This window comes from Antrostomus carolinensis, unplaced genomic scaffold (assembly GCF_000700745.2).
Source record: "Antrostomus carolinensis isolate BGI_N321 unplaced genomic scaffold, ASM70074v2 scaffold3483, whole genome shotgun sequence".
NCBI classification, from domain to species: domain Eukaryota; kingdom Metazoa; phylum Chordata; class Aves; order Caprimulgiformes; family Caprimulgidae; genus Antrostomus; species Antrostomus carolinensis.
Window position 1 is genome coordinate 59605 of NW_010304350.1, and position 18520 is coordinate 78124.

At 41.2% G+C, this 18520-nt stretch overlaps 1 protein-coding gene across 1 annotated transcript in view; it reads right to left on the reverse strand.

The window, feature by feature from the left end:
- The window catches only part of FARP1 (FERM, ARH/RhoGEF and pleckstrin domain protein 1), a gene marked incomplete at its 3' end in the record, with an annotated part of 165123 nt that overhangs the window by 57149 nt on the left and 89454 nt on the right, over window positions 1-18520 (reverse strand). The window contains exon 2 of the mRNA XM_010164410.1: window positions 1733-1837. Within this exon, the coding sequence (XP_010162712.1) occupies window positions 1733-1837 (105 nt within the window). The remainder of the gene's footprint in view (window positions 1-1732; window positions 1838-18520) is intronic.

Genomic DNA, 18520 nt, shown 5'->3' on the forward strand with positions numbered 1-18520 from the left:
CCTCAATCTCTCCTGTGTTCCGCCTCGAGCAAATAAACCATTTTGTTTCCAGAAGACTGAAAACTGTTAGTTTACTTCAAGTCTCTGAGCAAAACACAGAGGGTCATCTATTTGAAACTTAATGACCTGTGAAGTAGAGAAGGTCTATCAAATGACCTTCTCTATTTTCTAGAAAACTAAAAAAGCAACTGTATACCCACAAGATGTTAGGATTTGTTTCAGCTTTGCATACATATATTAGGAATGTCAGTATGCCGTTATTAACGTTGCTACATGGACCCTCTGTTGTAGTACTGTACAATTGCACTGTTTTGGAAGAGTTATGTTAAGCTCTCAAGTTACCTAAAGCATTAGCCAAGGATATCTGGCAGAATACAAAACTTTCTAGTAAACTGTGTTTCACATAAATCCAGGAGCAAACTCTGAAGTGGATCACTTTTAACGATCGATGTCCATTTTATCACATTAGCCTAAAACACTACGACCACTAGCGTTCGGTTTCAGTGTCTATGTAAGCCTGCACTAAGGCATGACAACAAATTACTGCATCAGCAGATAAATCCTCTTTTGTTTCTTTTGTTAATATATATTCCTCCTTACAGAAATTTTATATAGATGGACAGAAAATAGATTTTTTTTCTGATTCCCCAAAGTAATCTCCTTTAGGTCAGCCAGACTACTGGTGCAGAATTCACTGAATAGGTAAGAAATACAGTATACACCAGAATGTACTGGTTAAGCAATCCAGGTAACTAACACACATGCCACTAGGTCACACAGTAAGTCTAAAGTAAAACAAACTTCAGAAAGAAAGTCATTAGAGGCTGAGAAATCATTAGCCTTTGGCTTTCTCTGCTACATGATACTGTTTCAATGCTAGAAGTATTTAGTGCAATGCCTGAATGTTGCTGGCAGCTGTTCTGAGTCCAAAGTGTCAGGACCAGGACACCTGCCTGTGCCACACAGCTCCCCAGACAGGATTTTAATCTTTGTTTGTTTGTTTTGCTTTCCTTTTTATTAACCTTGTTATATTTAATCTATCCATTTTCTTGCCCCACGATGCTTTCCATGGAACTGTGTCACAATCGCTGCAACTTCTCTGTCTGCAGAGAAAGATTCTTTCCACACTCCAAATTAAGCAGGACTGTAAAATCAGAGTTGAGACTCTGCAACAGTCCAGCCAGGCTCTTCTCAGTGATGCCCAATGATAGGACAAGGGGCAATGGGTGTAAACTGGAACACAGGAGGTTCCACTTACACTTGAGAAGAAACTTCTTTACAGTGAGGGTGCCAGAGCACTGGAACAGGCTGCCCAGGGAGGTTGTGGAGTCTCCTGCTCTGGAGACATTCAAGACCCGCCTGGATGCCTTCCTGTGTGATCTCATTTAGGTTCCTGCTCTGGCAGGGGGGTTGGACTAGATGATCTTTTGAGGTCCCTTCCAATCCCCAACATTCTGTGATTCTGTGACTCTCTACTGCAAATGAGAAAGATAAAATGCTTTTCCAACTTGTGTCTGAATTGGCTGTTACTTTCAATGCAGATGAAATATGACAGGAGCAATCACATTTAAAAAAAATTTCTTCAACTACAGCAGGTGAGAACATTTTTTTAAAAAGTCCTTTTTCCTTTTGGAGATTAAGGATTAAAAATACTTTATAAGTAAGGAGCAGAAGGACAGAATACAATGTGTATGTAGATGAAAACCAGCTGAAAATTATTCCTTTTACATACCATCATCTTTTTATGATCTGGAAATTCAAGGCCAAAATAGTCGCCTTCAACAAGGTTTAGGTGGTTGCAAACAGCATCATGCAAAACTTTTCCTGGAGCTCTTTGCTGTAACAAGAAAACAAAGCCACAGGTTACCAAGATGCTTTTAATTAGCGGCAGAAAAATTACTATGCTAATAAATGGTTGAAGAAACAACACTGTCAAAACAGCTTACAAAATCAGTGAATATTCCAATCATACCTACAGGGCAGGTGACAATAATTACACTAGTTTTAAAGCTACAGAAAATATCCATCCATCCCTGGATGGCAGTTCAGAATCCATCTTCAACGCATTTCTATTTTTGAGGGAAAAATACCATGAAATAGAAGAGGTAGAAGCAGAGGACTTGGGATATAGTTTTCTTATGTCTGCCAGGTAAAAGTGCAATGCAGTAAGGTGTCAGTCTCTAGGCTATATTGCTAATGTGAACTTCAGAAGACAGCCATTTCGTCCCATGGGCCCTTCAAGTCACGTCAGGTGGTGCTACATACATGTGTGCACAACATACAGAAACCAAAACGTTCCCTGATAGACCTGTCACACAAAGTGCAAGGGTCTGAGTGTTTGCTGGACACCATTTGATACACAACAGGCTCAAGTCCTGGGTTCTGACTTCAGACGGGCTTAGCCCAAGCCTCCTGCTGTGAGGCACTGAGGCTGCTCAAGGCCAGTCTGTGCTACTCTAATTTGGAGGAGTCAAGAGCAACTATTTCCTTCCATACACTGAAAGTTTTCCCTCTATAAAGACCAGATGTTCTAGCCCAATATTAGCTCCCACAGCCACTGCTCTGCTGATTGTAAGGATTCTTCTCATCAGCACATCAGTTCAATCCACACCTGCAGCAAATACTGCAAATTACAGCTCACCAGCAAGTCTTCAGCAAAAAAACACTGTTACTGTATAAAAAGGCCAATCACTGAAATAAAATATTTTTGTTCCTTGGACAAATGCACCTGTTTTATCTCAAGAGGCCCTGAAACACAGATTTCCACTCACTTCAGAACAAATAACAACCCATTAAACTGCACAAACTCCATCGTTACAAGAGACCCATCACACCTCAGGCAAGTGCCCTTGCACTTAACCTACAGATTGGCCCTTTCCCTTTCTGCCCAGTAAATAATTACTGAAGCAAATTAACACAGCAGTAACCGAGCAAAGGAAAGAAAACCATTAGAGGCGGGCAGTCTGGCTGACCTGGCTCAAACCTGAGCCTGAGTCCACGTCCCAGCATCTCCTGGCAGTGCCTGCACCAACAGGCTACTTGCGAGTGGACAGTTGCTCAGTCCCACCTCCTCCCAGATGTGTCACTATGCAGTTAGTCTCTCTTTCACTGGGGTACCGAAAACCAAATCCCCAGGTTTTTTTTCCACCTAGGGAGGACAAAAATGCCTGGTTTCCAGCCACAACCCCAAGTACAAAGCATCCTTCCAAAGGCAATTTATCTAACAAATTTAAATTGTCTAATATAAATTGTGAAAGGCAAATACCCAGTAGCAAGGCTTGCACCACAGAAATTAAAACCTGTCATTTTTTGTAAGGAAGGCACAGGATATATGTGCCACCACAGCAGCGCTGTCACCCCAGTGATGCAGGACAAGATGACCAAACCCTTCAACGCTGGCTGGTTTTGAAAGTTGGAAGGGAAAAGCCAAGCTCACCTTCCCTGGAACCTGCTGAGCAGGTTTTTGCCCAGCATAGTGCCAGGTGGCTACAGACCTATGCCACCAGGAAGCAAGGCTCACTTAGGTTGTTTCATTAACTGTTAATGTTAGCTGTAGCAAACAGTAGCCTCAGGAATAGTGGCAGAAAACAGATCAAGAACGACTGCAGATAGGAGTATTACTTTTTTTAAGTATTCATCATAACCAACCTTGCAGTAACTGAAATACTTCATACCAAAATGGCAAATAAAAAGACACAGAGAGGGCAAGGGAAAAAAAGACATCTATTTTTCTAGACAAAGAACTTCTGATCTGACGTAACGCCGTCCAAAATAACTCTCAAGTACAAATGTATTTGAACACACCCACTTCACATTCTCCAGCTTCATTAAACTGAAACCATCCTCAATGACCAGCACCCAGCCCACACCAGCCATTGCATCTCCTCGTCAGTTCTAAAAGAAAGCTTCCCACATTTTCTACTCCATCTATTGCTGTATGTAGTCATACCCAAACATATACCATCTCTTAATGAAAGAGCTTCTCATTAAGTGTGTTTTGTTGGAGGCAACAGAGTAATATTTAAGAGACATTAGGTCAAGTGTAATAACAATATTAGTTTACTGGTCCAGAAATACACCTAGAAATTATTTAGAAACTTCAGGCAAATGCTCCTGCTCCCAGACTAGTCTCAGGTCTCCTCAGTTTGTCTGGGGCCACAAGAAAGCAGAAGGATGTGTTTAACAGCCACTCTCGCAGTAAGAGGCAGAGGATACTTGATTTCATCCAAGTGCACAAGCAGAAAAATGGAAATGTGCCTGTGTATATGTCTTACTAAAGTACCAAATTTCAACGTTCTTCCAGAAAAAAAAGGTCCTTCTGGGAGTGTGGATTCTTGACCAATAGGTAAAGAAGACAGAGAGCCTGCCTGCGCCACTACGCCACCCAGGGTTAGCTGAGGAGAACAAGCCTGTATGATCTCAGACCACGAGTAAAAGCAGCTGATTAAAACCTGCTGCGTGTTTTCATAAAGTTTTTTTCTTATATGCACTTAAGACGACGGAACGGCAGTCTGGTAGCTTTTATGTCACTTGGCATTTTCCCTGGAGTGTGCCTCGGTAACATGAAATGCTTCTTACTCAAGTATTTGTAAATAAGACTATTATTCTAAACTCATCTTAGCTTTGATCAGTCTACCTCAAAATAAAATCTGACAGTTCATTCAAGGGAAACACCGTGCATATAAAATCCACTGAGATTTAGAGCCTGATGACACTCTGGTCTTGCAGGACCAAAAGGAGAAGCACAACAACCGCAAAAGCAGGAACTCTCCAGTCTTGCAGAGATGTTGATTCAGTGCAGTTCCATGACATCCCTACTAAAAAATTTAAACACAATAAATTAAAATCTCAGTCCGCTGGGTATGGAAGCGAACCAGCAGTCACTGACTGAGGTCACAGCAAACACGAGCTGACAGAGGAAGCATTCAGGATTGAGTGCGCCACAACGATGACATCATCTGTAGCCAGCAGTCCTGTCTGAGTTGAAGGCGGTTACAAGGCCTGTGGGACAAAACAGATTTTCCCCAGAACTCAGAAGGCACTTTCCAACCATCAGGCGCATCCCTGCTGCCACACCTCAGACAGAAAGCACAAGGCAAGCTTCATCGGTTCCTGTCCCACAGCCCTGTGGCTGCAACTACATCCCATGAGCCACAGCCTGGCCGCTTTCCCCGCTCCACACCAGCACAGGTCTGATCCACAAGGACCCCCGAGCCCCCCCAGAATAGCTACACATGCATGTAAGGTTGCAGGGTGGGGAAAGGCTGCACTACAGCCTACACTATAGGAGGGCTTTTCCCTGCCACAGTGAGAAAGTAAAGGCCATTTCCCATTACATGACCATCACGAAAGCCTCATACACTGGGATGAGGGAAGGTCATCATTGTGGCCAAACATGAAGGACATGGAAAAGGAGAGCCAGGAGACCTTATCTGCTGCTCTCCCTGAGCATCATCAAATAAGAACTCACAACAGGGAGGTAAAAACCTGAAGGTGAAGATCAGAGGAGGAAGATGAGGCACGCAAGTGGGACACTGACATGGAAGCTGTCACAATGAAAGCTGGCAGCAAGACTATACCTCCAGACCATTTGCTACCACAGATCCACACTGTAAGGCAGTAAGGGAAAGGAAACAGCAAGGTCTGGTGTACTGGTGGAATACAACTGGGGAAAGGCCACATGCAACACCCAGGAACTGGAAAGCAGCTGCAGCAGGTGGCAATCCCCTGCTCCTCTTTCTGTGGACAACCAGATTATTGTATAATCAATGAAGAAATAATGCAGCTCTAGAAGGCAATTCTTCCTACCCCAAACAGCCACCTGAGAACACTGGCAATGAACTTCTCCTTAGCAATACAGTTGTATTATTTTACTCTTGATAGGGAGCCCACATACTTGTGTTACAGGGTTCATTTTAAGAGGAGGTGAATCCCAGCCGCATCGACAGCAGGGAATTACTGTTATTCTCTGGAGGTGGTATTTAGTTACACTAAAATAACATTACATATTTATTGCAGTGAAAAGAAGCTCACTGATTTCCAGCTACACATCCTTATTGCTTAATGCCTTTTGAACTGGCCTTTCATTTAGCTCTGTGAAATCACATTTTAAAAGTCACTTTACATTTTCAGGGAATGTCAGGCTACTAAGTTCTAAATTATGAATAATGTGCATCACCACGTTTAGCTGCAAGCTATGAAGGTACCCAGCCAAAGTAGCCTGCTCTACGCACTGTGCATTCAACATTTGCTGTCTGCTCATTATTGCAGTCTTACTCAATTCACCCTCCCTCTACTCTCACCAAAATCCAAAACACTACGTCCCTTATGATCTTCCAGTGATGAATATTTTAATAGGTTCAACAATTCTTTAAGGTCTTAGAGATCACCAGTTAAAGAAGTCTACCTCTACATACTTGTTTAGGCCATTCTTTGGCACAGACTGCAACACAGATTTTTTTAAAAAAGGAAAGTGCATAGCAGTATCTGGAAGAAATCCAGGACTTTAAAAGAAGTGGGTTTGGACACATTCCTCCATCCCCCATTTAATTTAACAATCATTTCACTAACCATCTACCAAAAAAAAAAAAAAAATTTGTTTAGGACCAAATAGTGATTTTATCATTTTTTTTATCTGTCCAGCCAACTAATCTCAGATGTCAGATTGAACAGATCTTTGATTTAAAGGTTTTTGTTTATTTGTTTGTTTTCACATTACTGAGCAGTAATAAATACCAGGTTAAAAAAAAACCCAAATAATCTAAGCACCTTCTTTGGAATATCTGAAAAACGTAAGTCTCATCAGTGTTTTGGTCAATGTAAGACAGCTTCATGTGGCAGCACAGACTATTCTGTTTTCCTTTTCGTCCTCAAAACTTCTACAAATGGATCAGAATATTTTTTTTAAATTACACTTACTTGTGCATTAGTAACAGCTGATAAGGAGAGAAAATAACTCCTTTACAGTTCTCCAAAAGAAAAAAAGTACATTAATCATTCACACCTGCCACAATATAAAGGCAGACATTTCTTCCACTAATACCTTGTTCCTGTTACATTTTTGAGTGCTCAAAAATGAAATGTGACAATTTGGTCAAGCTAAATATTTTACACATACTTACATATTATATTGCACAAAGTTTAAATACAAAGTTTAAAACTGTATTTGTTCTTTTGTGGGAAAACACCCTGAAAACGCTTTGCACTTCAGATCAGTCTGATTCCCAAATTATTTTTATACGCCAGTTGAACAGCTGCATTGAAATGATAGTGAAAACTTCACCCAGTATTTTCATGACTATTTGTGAAGTCCTACACAATCATAATCAATACTGAAAATAACAAGCCCACATTCTTAACAGCATGAATTTTGTCAGTTATTCAAAGCTGTTAAAATTATGAACCTACAGCTCTGAAAGGAAAAAAAAAATCTCAAAACCCAACCAACAAGTGTTTATGATAAGCAAAAAGTATGAAAACAACCTCAAAGATGAGAATGAAAAACAGGGTTCTTAAACAAATAGCCCTGCCAGAAATTTATACTTTAAAGGAGGGTTGAAAACTACTCACAGAAGAACAATGCTGTCAGCATCTGAAGACAAAGTTCTTATTTTAAACAGTTCTCCTTTCTGGTGTAAAATGAAATGCATAATTCATATTTAGTGAAAGACTACCTGCTCGAAGGGTAGGATTAAAAGCAATAAGCATTGGTCTGAGTGTTGTTGCTCTGGACCTAACACTGCCAAGACACTTGGAGATCCTCTGCCCTTTTTCTCCTCTCCTCCCTTTCAAAGTGTAGGTGTTAATCCTATAGGAAGGATCAGATTACTATAAAAATAGCTTTAACCATAAAGATAGCTCTTACACCTGGGTTCATTAGTTTTTACTTTGCTATTCCATTTAGGCTGGGTAATCAGGAAACACTGGAAGAAGCAGGATTCCTCACTGCTACGTACTAGGTCAAAGCAAAGAGAAGTGACACCTTTAAACATGCCCACCACTACTTCCAAGTATGTAGATCCCCGCTCTGTACCTACAGCCACCGAGTACTCATTCCTTTTAAGACATTTTCCATTTGAATGTAGTTGAAGGCTCCACTCCTGGCACGTACCCCACATGCTTTTGCACAGACTGCACACATACCATCAAAGGCAGGACGGAGGCCAAATGCAGTAACAGAGTCAGTCTCTTACACTGCCTTAAAAACAGGCGATCGATCATGTGCTGTGTGTGTACAATACGACTATTTAGTGTCCTTCCTTTCAAGATTTTAGTGGACAGCTTTCCCATTTTACACTCATACAAGCTGTATTCCCTTTAATGCCAGTGTTTGCCTTCCATAGTCTCTGATGTACAGTTTTACCCCTCAGTCGATTTTGCTGGTGCTGGCGTCCTTTTTAAACAGTATGATTGTAAGATATGGTGCTTTTTCACTTTGGGTATGTTTTACTCGAAATATCTGCCCTTAAAAAAAATGCAGCAGCAAAGTCACACTTTCCCCCCCACCTATCACCTACAACAAACAAGGTGACTTCGAAAACAGCTATTTTAGCTATGTGATTGCTAACCAAAAATCAATACAGCAAGCAATTAACGAGGCAAAAACATACAAAGAGAAGGATTTTCATAACTATTTCATTCACTTGCATTTCTAGTACCTTCTTCAAAAGAAACTTGTAATTTTCTATGTTTGAACGTACACAGATTTGTTATTGTAACCATGCTCTTACGTTTCTGATCACAACAAACTGGCTTACATAAAAATATTTTCTAAAATAGGCAAAAGCAGTAGGATTGCTCTGACTAGACTTTAAACTCTCTTCCAATGCCCAAAATCAACACTACTAGAAATAGCCAACAGTAAAATTCAGGTGAAAATTAAGTATTTATCAGGAAATGACTAAATAATCCTCTTTAATAGTTAAGTAGTGTATAGAAGGAAAAAGAAAAAGACTATCTAGGAAAGCTAATGTAAAGTATTACAATGAGGCTATTTTCAGTATTGCTTGGTTAAACTTTTTCTTACTGCAGAGTCAGACTAATAAAAATTCAGCTACAGTAAATCCTCAAGTAACTGTTCATCTCCATAATTACAATACAGTAAAGCTACTGGAACTGGAGGCTCTGCTTGGTCTCTTTTCACTTGGCTCATAAAATCATAGCTTTATAATTTAATGGGCAAAAACCACCCACACTGTATTATATAATGCCATTTCAATGTGCAAGTGAGGAAATAAAAAAGGAGAAGAGATGGGCTAGGCACCTTCAGAACTGAGCCTTTCATGACACAGACCAACCTGTCATCTTCAGGTGTAACGATCCAATAATTTGATTTCTTCGCAGTTCTTACAAATGCAAACTGATATTAATACTGGTTTTATTTCCCCCCTTTAAATTACTCTAATTTCTACTTGACAAGGAGTTTGTTACTGCAGAGCCAGCAGCAACCACCACAAAGCTTGTGAAGTCCTTTGTAAAGAAGACAGAAGAAGAAAGAGGCAGATTCTTGTAGCCCGGAGAATTTTGCCCTTGGGTATCTGTAGGGATAAAATCCCACAGGAGAATTTATTTCGCACATCCATTCAATGCCAAAGGAAACCTGGGACTTCTCATCAGCAAAGCACCACGATCTCTATAGACCAAAAACCATTCAGCCTTTGGTCACTGTATTCTAAGTACACATCTGTTTATAACAAAATGTTATTCACGGTGAAAAGCATTAACGAAACACTTCATGATTAGTTTCCCGGTTCACTGGTTCCTTTAGCTGTATTTACAGTATTTTAACTAGCTGATATGGAACTTTGGTTAAAAAGCACAACTGACTGTCTTAACTTTTCTGTTCTGATTTTAAAAAACTACATTTGACATACATGCACCTAAAAATCATTTTATCAACTTAAAAGGGATGCTCTGATCCTTCTGCTAATGGATTGGGTTGAAAAACTTCATTGTTGTCTGCCTAACAATCTTGTAAGATATTGTCCTGATGCAAACAGTGCATGCCTTCACATGAAATGAGGATGCTGATCTCAGTAACCCCCAAAACACCCTAAGCCCCAAACCATCAATCTGCAACAACAACAGGTCTCTGCACATGGTAGTTAGTCCTCCTGAAAAAACCCAAACCTTCTTTCTTGTAGCACAACCATTACTGCTAACTTCCTTCAGATAGCTGTAAAACATTTGTGGGAAATCAATAGGGGTAGAGCGAGTCTTTTAAGGGGCTGTTTAAGGCTGCAAAATTTCACACACCAACCATTCAGTTCTTGGAGACTTCCAGCAGGAGACTCTTGCCAGAGCCACTGTTACTAAACCAAAATTACTTTCCTTGAACATAATTTCAAATGCACAGTGTGGACAAGAAATATGAGGCATTAAAAGAACAACGAAAAAACCTCACTACTAATATGTCATCTTACTCCCTAAATTAGCTCTTGCAAATGCTGAGTCATCTCTGCCTAATTTTACTAGCAAAACTAAGAAGTGGTTTGTGGTTGTTCTTTATCCCGTTAGCAAGGGAAACATCCACTGCTGGAAAAGACTCATTTTCCTTCCTGAAGAGTATCGTCAGCACAACGTATTCCAGCTTCATAGCTTTGATGCTGAACGGTGATGACTTGAAAGAACCAGAGCCAGCCCATTGTGAATTTCAGATCTTGGAGTGAGTTGCAGGGCAGATGCATGAAACAGTGCTTTCTTCATGACCTGAAACAAACTACTTTGCAAATCTGCATGTAAGAAAAATGGAAGGCAATGATACTTTTGTGCTACGTGGCTTCTCTAAAACCAGGTGCTTATTAAAAAAGTTTCCCTGAAAAGCTATGTCTTGCTGAGAGGTGCAAGAAGGGAAGGATTCACCCCAAAGCCATCACAATTATGACATCAAACCCCTTAGTGGATACCCAGGGATGCCAGCAGGCACCTCTCCGACACAGGTTACCTCTGAATTATCGATGTTTAATTGACAGCCAGGGGGTGTAAACTGGGCAGATGTCCAGGATAAGCTGCACCTCACCACGAGCCTCTGCCCACAGAGATGTTCCCGATGGCTACGGGTGCCGTGTCCTGCGGTGCAGGGATGCCCACAGCACAAGCCCAGCATGTGTACTGCGGACACTGGCTTTGGAAAACACCCAAGACTTGTTTTCAGAAACTAGATGGGAGTTTGATGCAAAGCTGATAGAACCTAATTTTTCAGAATGCTTTCTTCATGGAAAGCTGTTTTACTGAAGCTCAACTCTGGAAGCAAGTATATACCTGTCAAATAAATGTTGATATTACTTTCCCTCCTTGCAAGCAAAAAACTGAATGAGTTTAACCCCCGGCCTCGGCGCTATTTAACAGCACACTGTGCTCCTTGTTTCTTGGGAAGAGCTGCAACTGAGGCTCAGAACACTCATTAAAAATACCTCAGATTGAATTTCATAGCCCACAACTTTTGAAAAGGAATATAATGGCACCATTCAGTGCTTGCAGTGTAATTCAGCAGCGTAGCAGCCAGTTCGTAATTGATGATGGAAACCCCAATCTCTGTGACACCTCCACCCTTTGCCTCCCGCTTCTCCACTCCTCTCTGTTTCAAGGCAAAGACCATCTAACCACCTTCTCATGTTTTCTTTTTTAACATTAAGTAGTGCTTGAGAAGAAATTAAAATCATTCTCTTATTCAGACCACATTCTTCTATGGTCTGTTTTCTCTGCATGCTGATTTTTCCCCATTTTGTTTAGCCACAAGCAAACACTTTACTAGAATGAAGGAGTAGGCAAATCTAAAGTCATCAAATGTGAAAACAGAACCCTTACATGCAGACTGGAAACATGAGTATATGGAGTGCTATGACTATATGGGAGTTATTAACTACAAAACTAGATTGAGATGCAAAGTGGTTATTTACTATTTTTATTTCGATACATTTTAGTTTAGCCATGATTCTAGTAAAACTCTTCAAAGAACATAAATCATTTAAATGCAAGAACTCTAAGTCCAGAAAAACAAAAAATGAGAGACACTCAGGCAAAATATTAAATCCTAAATCTAAAACAAAATCAAATGTAACAGGAAAAAGCTTCTGATAATCCCTGTTCAACGCTGCATTAGTGTCAGCACGACTATTAATCTGAGCAAGAGCTGGCACCATCCAGGATTGTGCACATTTCACTTTTTACTTTATTAGGGAAAGGAAACCACATTTTAACAATAGGATACAGAACTTCTCATGACCGGACTGCTAACTTTAAAGGACATCTTTAGATGAAACCTTTAGCCTGTGGCTGCTGCTAACCTATAAATGTATTCACGTTAGACCCTAACTCTTGCCTTCAGCCAGGCCACTGCTCCAGTTGGATCTAGTGCTCCTACAGCCACAACACCAGGCAGGGTAAGGAAGGCAACCTGGCATGAAATTTAAATTATTAAAGAATTTCTGTAGGATCTGCTTGGTACCAGCCTGTCTTGCAACACCAACGCAGACTGGCTAAGGAAAAGCTTGGCTGCAGCATCCTACAACTACTCCAGATTGGATGTGGAGTAATCCCGCATTTTATGTGTGAAACTGAAACACAGATGCTCCTGAGTTCATTCCTAATGAGTAAAATTCACTCCCACAATGTTTTTGAGGAAATTAAACCTCTAAGTGCAAACCTTAACCCTCAAAAGCTATGTCATCTTTAGGTACCTGAATGGCCAAAGTTTTAGTTGTTTGTTTGGTTATTTTTGCCAGTCAAGTTCCCAATACACAAGAGTTTCTTGTCTGGTCACGCAAGATCTATCATCAACCTGACGGACTCAAACAGCTTGGTAATAACCTTTGTAACATGGATGTAGAGGAAATGTATCCAACATTTCTCTTAGCAGCCTCAAAAGACCTTAAGACTGAATACACTGGAAGTCTGAACTGTCTTTTAAACATGTGATGAAAGACACAGAAGAAAAAAGCGAGAACTTATGGGATTTGGAAGGGAAGGTACAAGCTCTGTGTTCTGTGCATCGCTGTAAAATGCTGCCTTTGGTGGGACACAAACCAGAGTGGAAAAAAGAATAAGGGGAACTAGTGTAGTGGGTGTTAACAATAATGGCTGCTTCTACTAATAGATTTCAGAGGTACCTCTTAATGATGTAGTCATGTCACATTTTCAAGGAAAGATAAAAAATAACCACCTCCCTTTTTAATATAGCTACACAGTTTTTCAGAATGATCCTCAGGAGCTTTTCTGCTCATTTTTTACAGCCTGCTGTAACTCACAGCAGCTCCCACCACAGCAGACGCTTTGAAAAATCCACCCATGAGTCGTCTCAGGTCTCTAAAAGATGAAACTAGCTCTAGATTGTAAAAGCCTGATGAATGGTTATGTTAGCAAACAACACATAACCGTAGCAATCATCGGGGAGCACAAACAGAGGATCAGTGCTGGTGTGCACCAGAGAAACAGTGACTTAGCCTCCAGTCACTTCAAAATCCAAAGCTGCTGGGACTGACCCATATGTTGAATCGAGCATTAAATAGCAAAGCAGCGCAGACAGCGCGGAGATCTGCTTATACATCTGTGGCAAACCAGGGAAAGAAGGGATTTGTGCTGGAATCTGCGGGGCAGGGGGAGGTAGAGGGGGAAGAAAGGCCAGCAAGACCTCTAAGCTAGCTGCACACAATGTCTGTTAACAGCACGTGGTCTAAGCTGGGCAAAAAGCCTCTCGTCGATCTTCAGAGTGCTTCCCCCTGACTATGAGCAAGGTTTTACTCTTACCTACGCTGAACCTGGGACATCCAACTTTCACCTGATTTCTGACTCCTCCTTCTGCACGTGTGTGCTGCCCGTGTGTCAGTGCACATACATCTCTGTGCATATACGTATCTGTGTGCACCTCACAGAATTACCTTTGCCTGCAGTTAACGTGCAATACTTCAGAGAGAAATGGCTTACACTCTTCTGCTTCATTGCTCATTTAGCCACACAAAACATTCAAGCTAAGGAGATTTCAGAGATCTGCTTTCTGTCACTCAGATAGAGGCCTCAAATATCAAAGGAAAGCAACACCATGTTATTATCACAACTACATTAACACAGCCTCTGAAACACAACTTTTATGGCTTCCACTTTGCTTTAACGTGCAATACTGGTTTCTTTTATGCTCTGTTTAAAAACATGTGTTGTACAGACTTAGTTTCTGTGATCTGAGTTTTGGACAGAATTGTTAAAATAAATCTTCAGGCACAGCAGAGTTACAAAGGCAAATGAGCCGCTCAACTGTTTTTTCTTAAGGCCAGAGTACAGCAGTGCCGTATTAGATACCACTTTGATACAGATGAGCTTTATCAGCAACAACAGGCTTCGTGGGAAACAAGCGTTCTCTGTTCAGGGTACGTCAAAGAGAAGTCTTTGGGGATGTGCTATCAAAAGTCAAAACATCAAGCTGACATAACGTGACTTCTTTGACCGCGATTTCAGTCTTAGGTTCAATTCCTCCAGAAAGAGAGTTCTAATTTATTTAACCTTGAGGATAACATGTGTAACCAGAAAAGGATTTGATTTTATCTAATTTGTGGTTTTTTCTCAGTGATGAAAACCAAGTCCTTATGTGCTTAAAGATGGCATGCATCTCATTTTAAATTTACATGTACAAATATGCTTCATTCAGTGTTAATATTCAGGTAATTTCCAGATTGCTGGGGCATGCGAGAATGAGACTTTTATTTACGACGTAACAATATAATTAGATACGACAAGTGATTGTTACCAAGATGTCATTTGAGTATATCAATAAAGATTGCCACAGAATTATTACCTGTCAGGGTTTGAGCAACTTGTCAGAAACAAACTTCTCCATCTTCTGCTTTTTATTTTAAGGGTAAATCTAAATTAATCTCACCTAACTCTAAGCACTTAATCGAGGTGCCTGAGGCAGAAGAGTAATTTCCCCAGATTTCCATCTAATCAACATAGGGGAAATAAGTGCTTTCAGATTGCCAGTCAGTCAACCTAAAATCTGAATCATCTGGGAGATGGCCCCTCTTCCTCCACTTTTTTGGTACACTAGAGTAACTACAGCTGGCGTAAATGTCTTATTTAAAGATAATTTTACATGAAAATATATTCTCTACAATACTTAAGTTTAAAAAGAAAAAAATAAGAACCAAGGAACCTTTACAACATAAAGAGGCTCAGGTTTATTTAGAACAGAATTTTGGCTCCTACAAGAAGGTATTTCAGAAGATGACCAAAATAAAAGCAGTGCTCTCAACTCCTTCCTTAGATGGGCTTCGAAACTCCCCAGCAGAAAGCAAAGCAGATGAAACTAAGCAAATCAATGTGCAAAGAGAGCACACTGCTTGCTGAAGGTGCCTCCATACAGAGACTGAGCCAGTGGAATGATGGCTGCACCTGCAACAGCCAGAATTCAATTCCATCAGACATCGCTTACCCAAGGGCAACCAGGCACCCAAGGCAATGAATGGGCTTCTACAAAGCAGCAAGGGCCTGCCTGCCCAGCACCGCACTGATGAGATCGGATTTGCCAAAGCACCAAAAAGGATGACGTAATTTTTTTTCTAGGAACAGTTTTAACAGGATCTAGAAACCTTATGATAAACTTCAGGTGTTAACAACCACTCCCAGCCAGCAGAATGTTGCTTAGAATTTACCACTGATAACCATTTGTTATCTCCATCAGCTCATCAGAAAGTTGCCCCAGATTTGTTTTTTTCCAAATTGAAAAATACTTTTGTACTTATTATAAGACTTAATAAATATCCTTCATCCTTGCCTATTTATAAAATGCTTAGGTTATCCATGTTCTCACCAACCCACAAGTGAAGTTCTGGGCCAGCACATACACATACTTTAATCACACCCACTGAAACACTGTCTTGCTACAAATTTCAGACATTGTCATTCTTCACCATAATTTACATAGAGAAGTCAGACTACCTTGTCAAATTCAGAATAAAACTCCACAGGGAAAGAATTTCTGCATACAGAAATCCACAATGGCACTGAACCATGATTACTGCTTCCGCACTTCTTGTAGCAGCCTTTCACTCATTTTTAACCACAATGTCTCCTAATGCCTGACAAAGAACACCATGTGAGAGAGCCATAACCCCGATTTGGCACTAGGGAGCCACTACTATCAGCTCTTCCTTTTTTAGACTGTAAATATTCAGTAAATTGGGGGCTAGAATTACTTGGTATCCAACAGCTTGAGACAGCCTGTCTACTGCACATCAACCAAGTCTTGGCCAGGAGAACAGCATACACTTTTCAGGATGAAAGATATGTGGAGCCACGTGTCACTGGCATCCTGCTGGCTTCTTAATTCTTACCAGCTTTAACTCTTACCAGCTCATTAACATTCCTCAGCAGGTTCATACAAGCTGAGCAAAGACGGTGACTGCTGAGTCCCAGTGGGAAACTCCTGCAGAGCACACACTGGGGGAGACGAGGAGGTTGGCCATCACGCCCCAGGTAGGCCTAAGACCTGGTGACCAAACAAGGTGCTGCAGTTCTGCTTCTAGCCACCCAGAGATCACACCAAGAAAAAGAGCCTTCATCTTTGTAGTAAAATAGCAGGTCTAAAAGCAGGCTGAGGAAGTGCAAAGGCTAGCAAATACAGAGGTCTGTCATCCCTGGAATTTACATCTCATCACCCTTGCTGGTACCAAAAATCTAAAATAGTAATCAATATGGGTACTTACAGCACAGCCGATCTGCTTCAAGAACAAAGTGAGGTTTACTCAGTGAAAAAATGATATAGAGATTAGTCCAATGATCATAGAATCATTAAGGTTGGAAAAGACCTCTAAGATCATCAAATCCAACTGTCAACGCAACACCACCATGCCCACTAAACCACGTCCCTAGGTGCCACATCTACTTGTCTTTTAAATACCTCCAGGGATGGGGACTCAACCACTTCCCTAAGCAGCCTGTTCCAATGCTCGATAACCCTTTCAAGTAAATAAATTTTTCCCACTATCCAATCTAAAGCTCCCCTGGTGCAACTTGAGGCCATTTCCTCTTGTCCTGTCACTTGTTACTTGCAAGAATAGACCAACCTCCTTTCAGGCAGTTGTAGAGAGTGATAAGGTCTCCCCTCAGCATCCTTTTCTCCAGACTAAAAAACCGCTGTTCCCTCCACTCTTCACTTGTTCTCCAGACCCTTCACCAGCTTCGCTGCCCTTCTTTGGACACGCAATGAGTTTAGTGTGTGGCTCTCACCTGTGGGACCATTGTACCCAGACACAGTCTTTGCCTCAGAGAGGACTAGAAGCTGCTGTTAAGAAAGCAGAAAATGCCAGCAGCCAATATCTCTTATTGCTCCCATGTGAGGGCATGTGCCCGCAGCCGCAAGCTGCCCCCACTTTCTCTCTGTAGCCTACAGGGAAAGTGAAAGGGGATGAAAACCAGGAATTTGATCCTCTCCCAGATAATTCCTTCCATCCATCATATCACTACTGTAAGCAGACTGTGAATAATAAAGGTATGGGAAAGGTGAATTATGATCATCACTGTCAGAAACCATCCATTCAGAGGGCACACACTTCCTTCTTGAGTATAAAGTAACATGATTGCCTGGCACTGAAACAGGGTGTTCTCCACCTCTAGGTACGTGCTAAACAGGAGACAAGTTTTCATGTTATTTACCAGGATGGATATTTTCCCCCATGACCCTCGGAGCCTTGCTGGGGTTGATATTCATCCCTTTTCACCATGTGTCTCTAGGTATGTGCTAAATGAGCCTTGCTGGGGTTGATATTCATCCCTTTTTAACTGCAATTAAGCATTCAGTTGCCCCAGACTTCCTTCAGGGCAAAAGGAAAGAAAGGGTACTTCCAGAGAAACACTCAGGCCAGTCAAAACTGAACAGATGAACCTGGCCTTCATCTCATTGCTACTTCGCTCTCCCTCTGGATACAGGATCTTTAACATGGTGGTACAGTTATTTCTTGTTATCATTAACATTCACGAGGTATTTTGTCTACTGTGCTGTTAGGAAGCAGATAAGTGCTTACACAAAAGATATTACGCATATAAGCTGACATCATCAGCATATCTTAAACAGTCTCTCAAAACTGAATTCAAATGATCAAACTACTAAAGACAAACATTTCTCAATAAAAAAATGTAATTCATACCCATTAAACTGCTCTCACCACCAGCTATTTCAGGACACCCTGACATTAAATCAAATATTTAAGGAAGGGCTTACATTTCTTTTTGAGTGATGCTGAATTTATCTGGATATGTGCCCTTGCTGGAGATTTTTTTTGGAGTGCGGCATAGGGGAAATGGGGGTCCTGGTGGACAGCAGGATGACCATGAGCCAGCACTGTGCCCTCGTGGCCAGGAAGGCCAATGGCATCCTGGGGTGCATTAGAAGCGGGGTGGTGAGTAGGAGAAGAGAGGTTCTCCTCCCCCTCTACTCTGCCCTGGTGAGGCCACATCTGGAATATTGTGTCCAGTTCTGGGCCCCACAGTTCCAGAAGGACAGGGAACTGCTTGAGAGAGTCCAGCACAGAGCCAC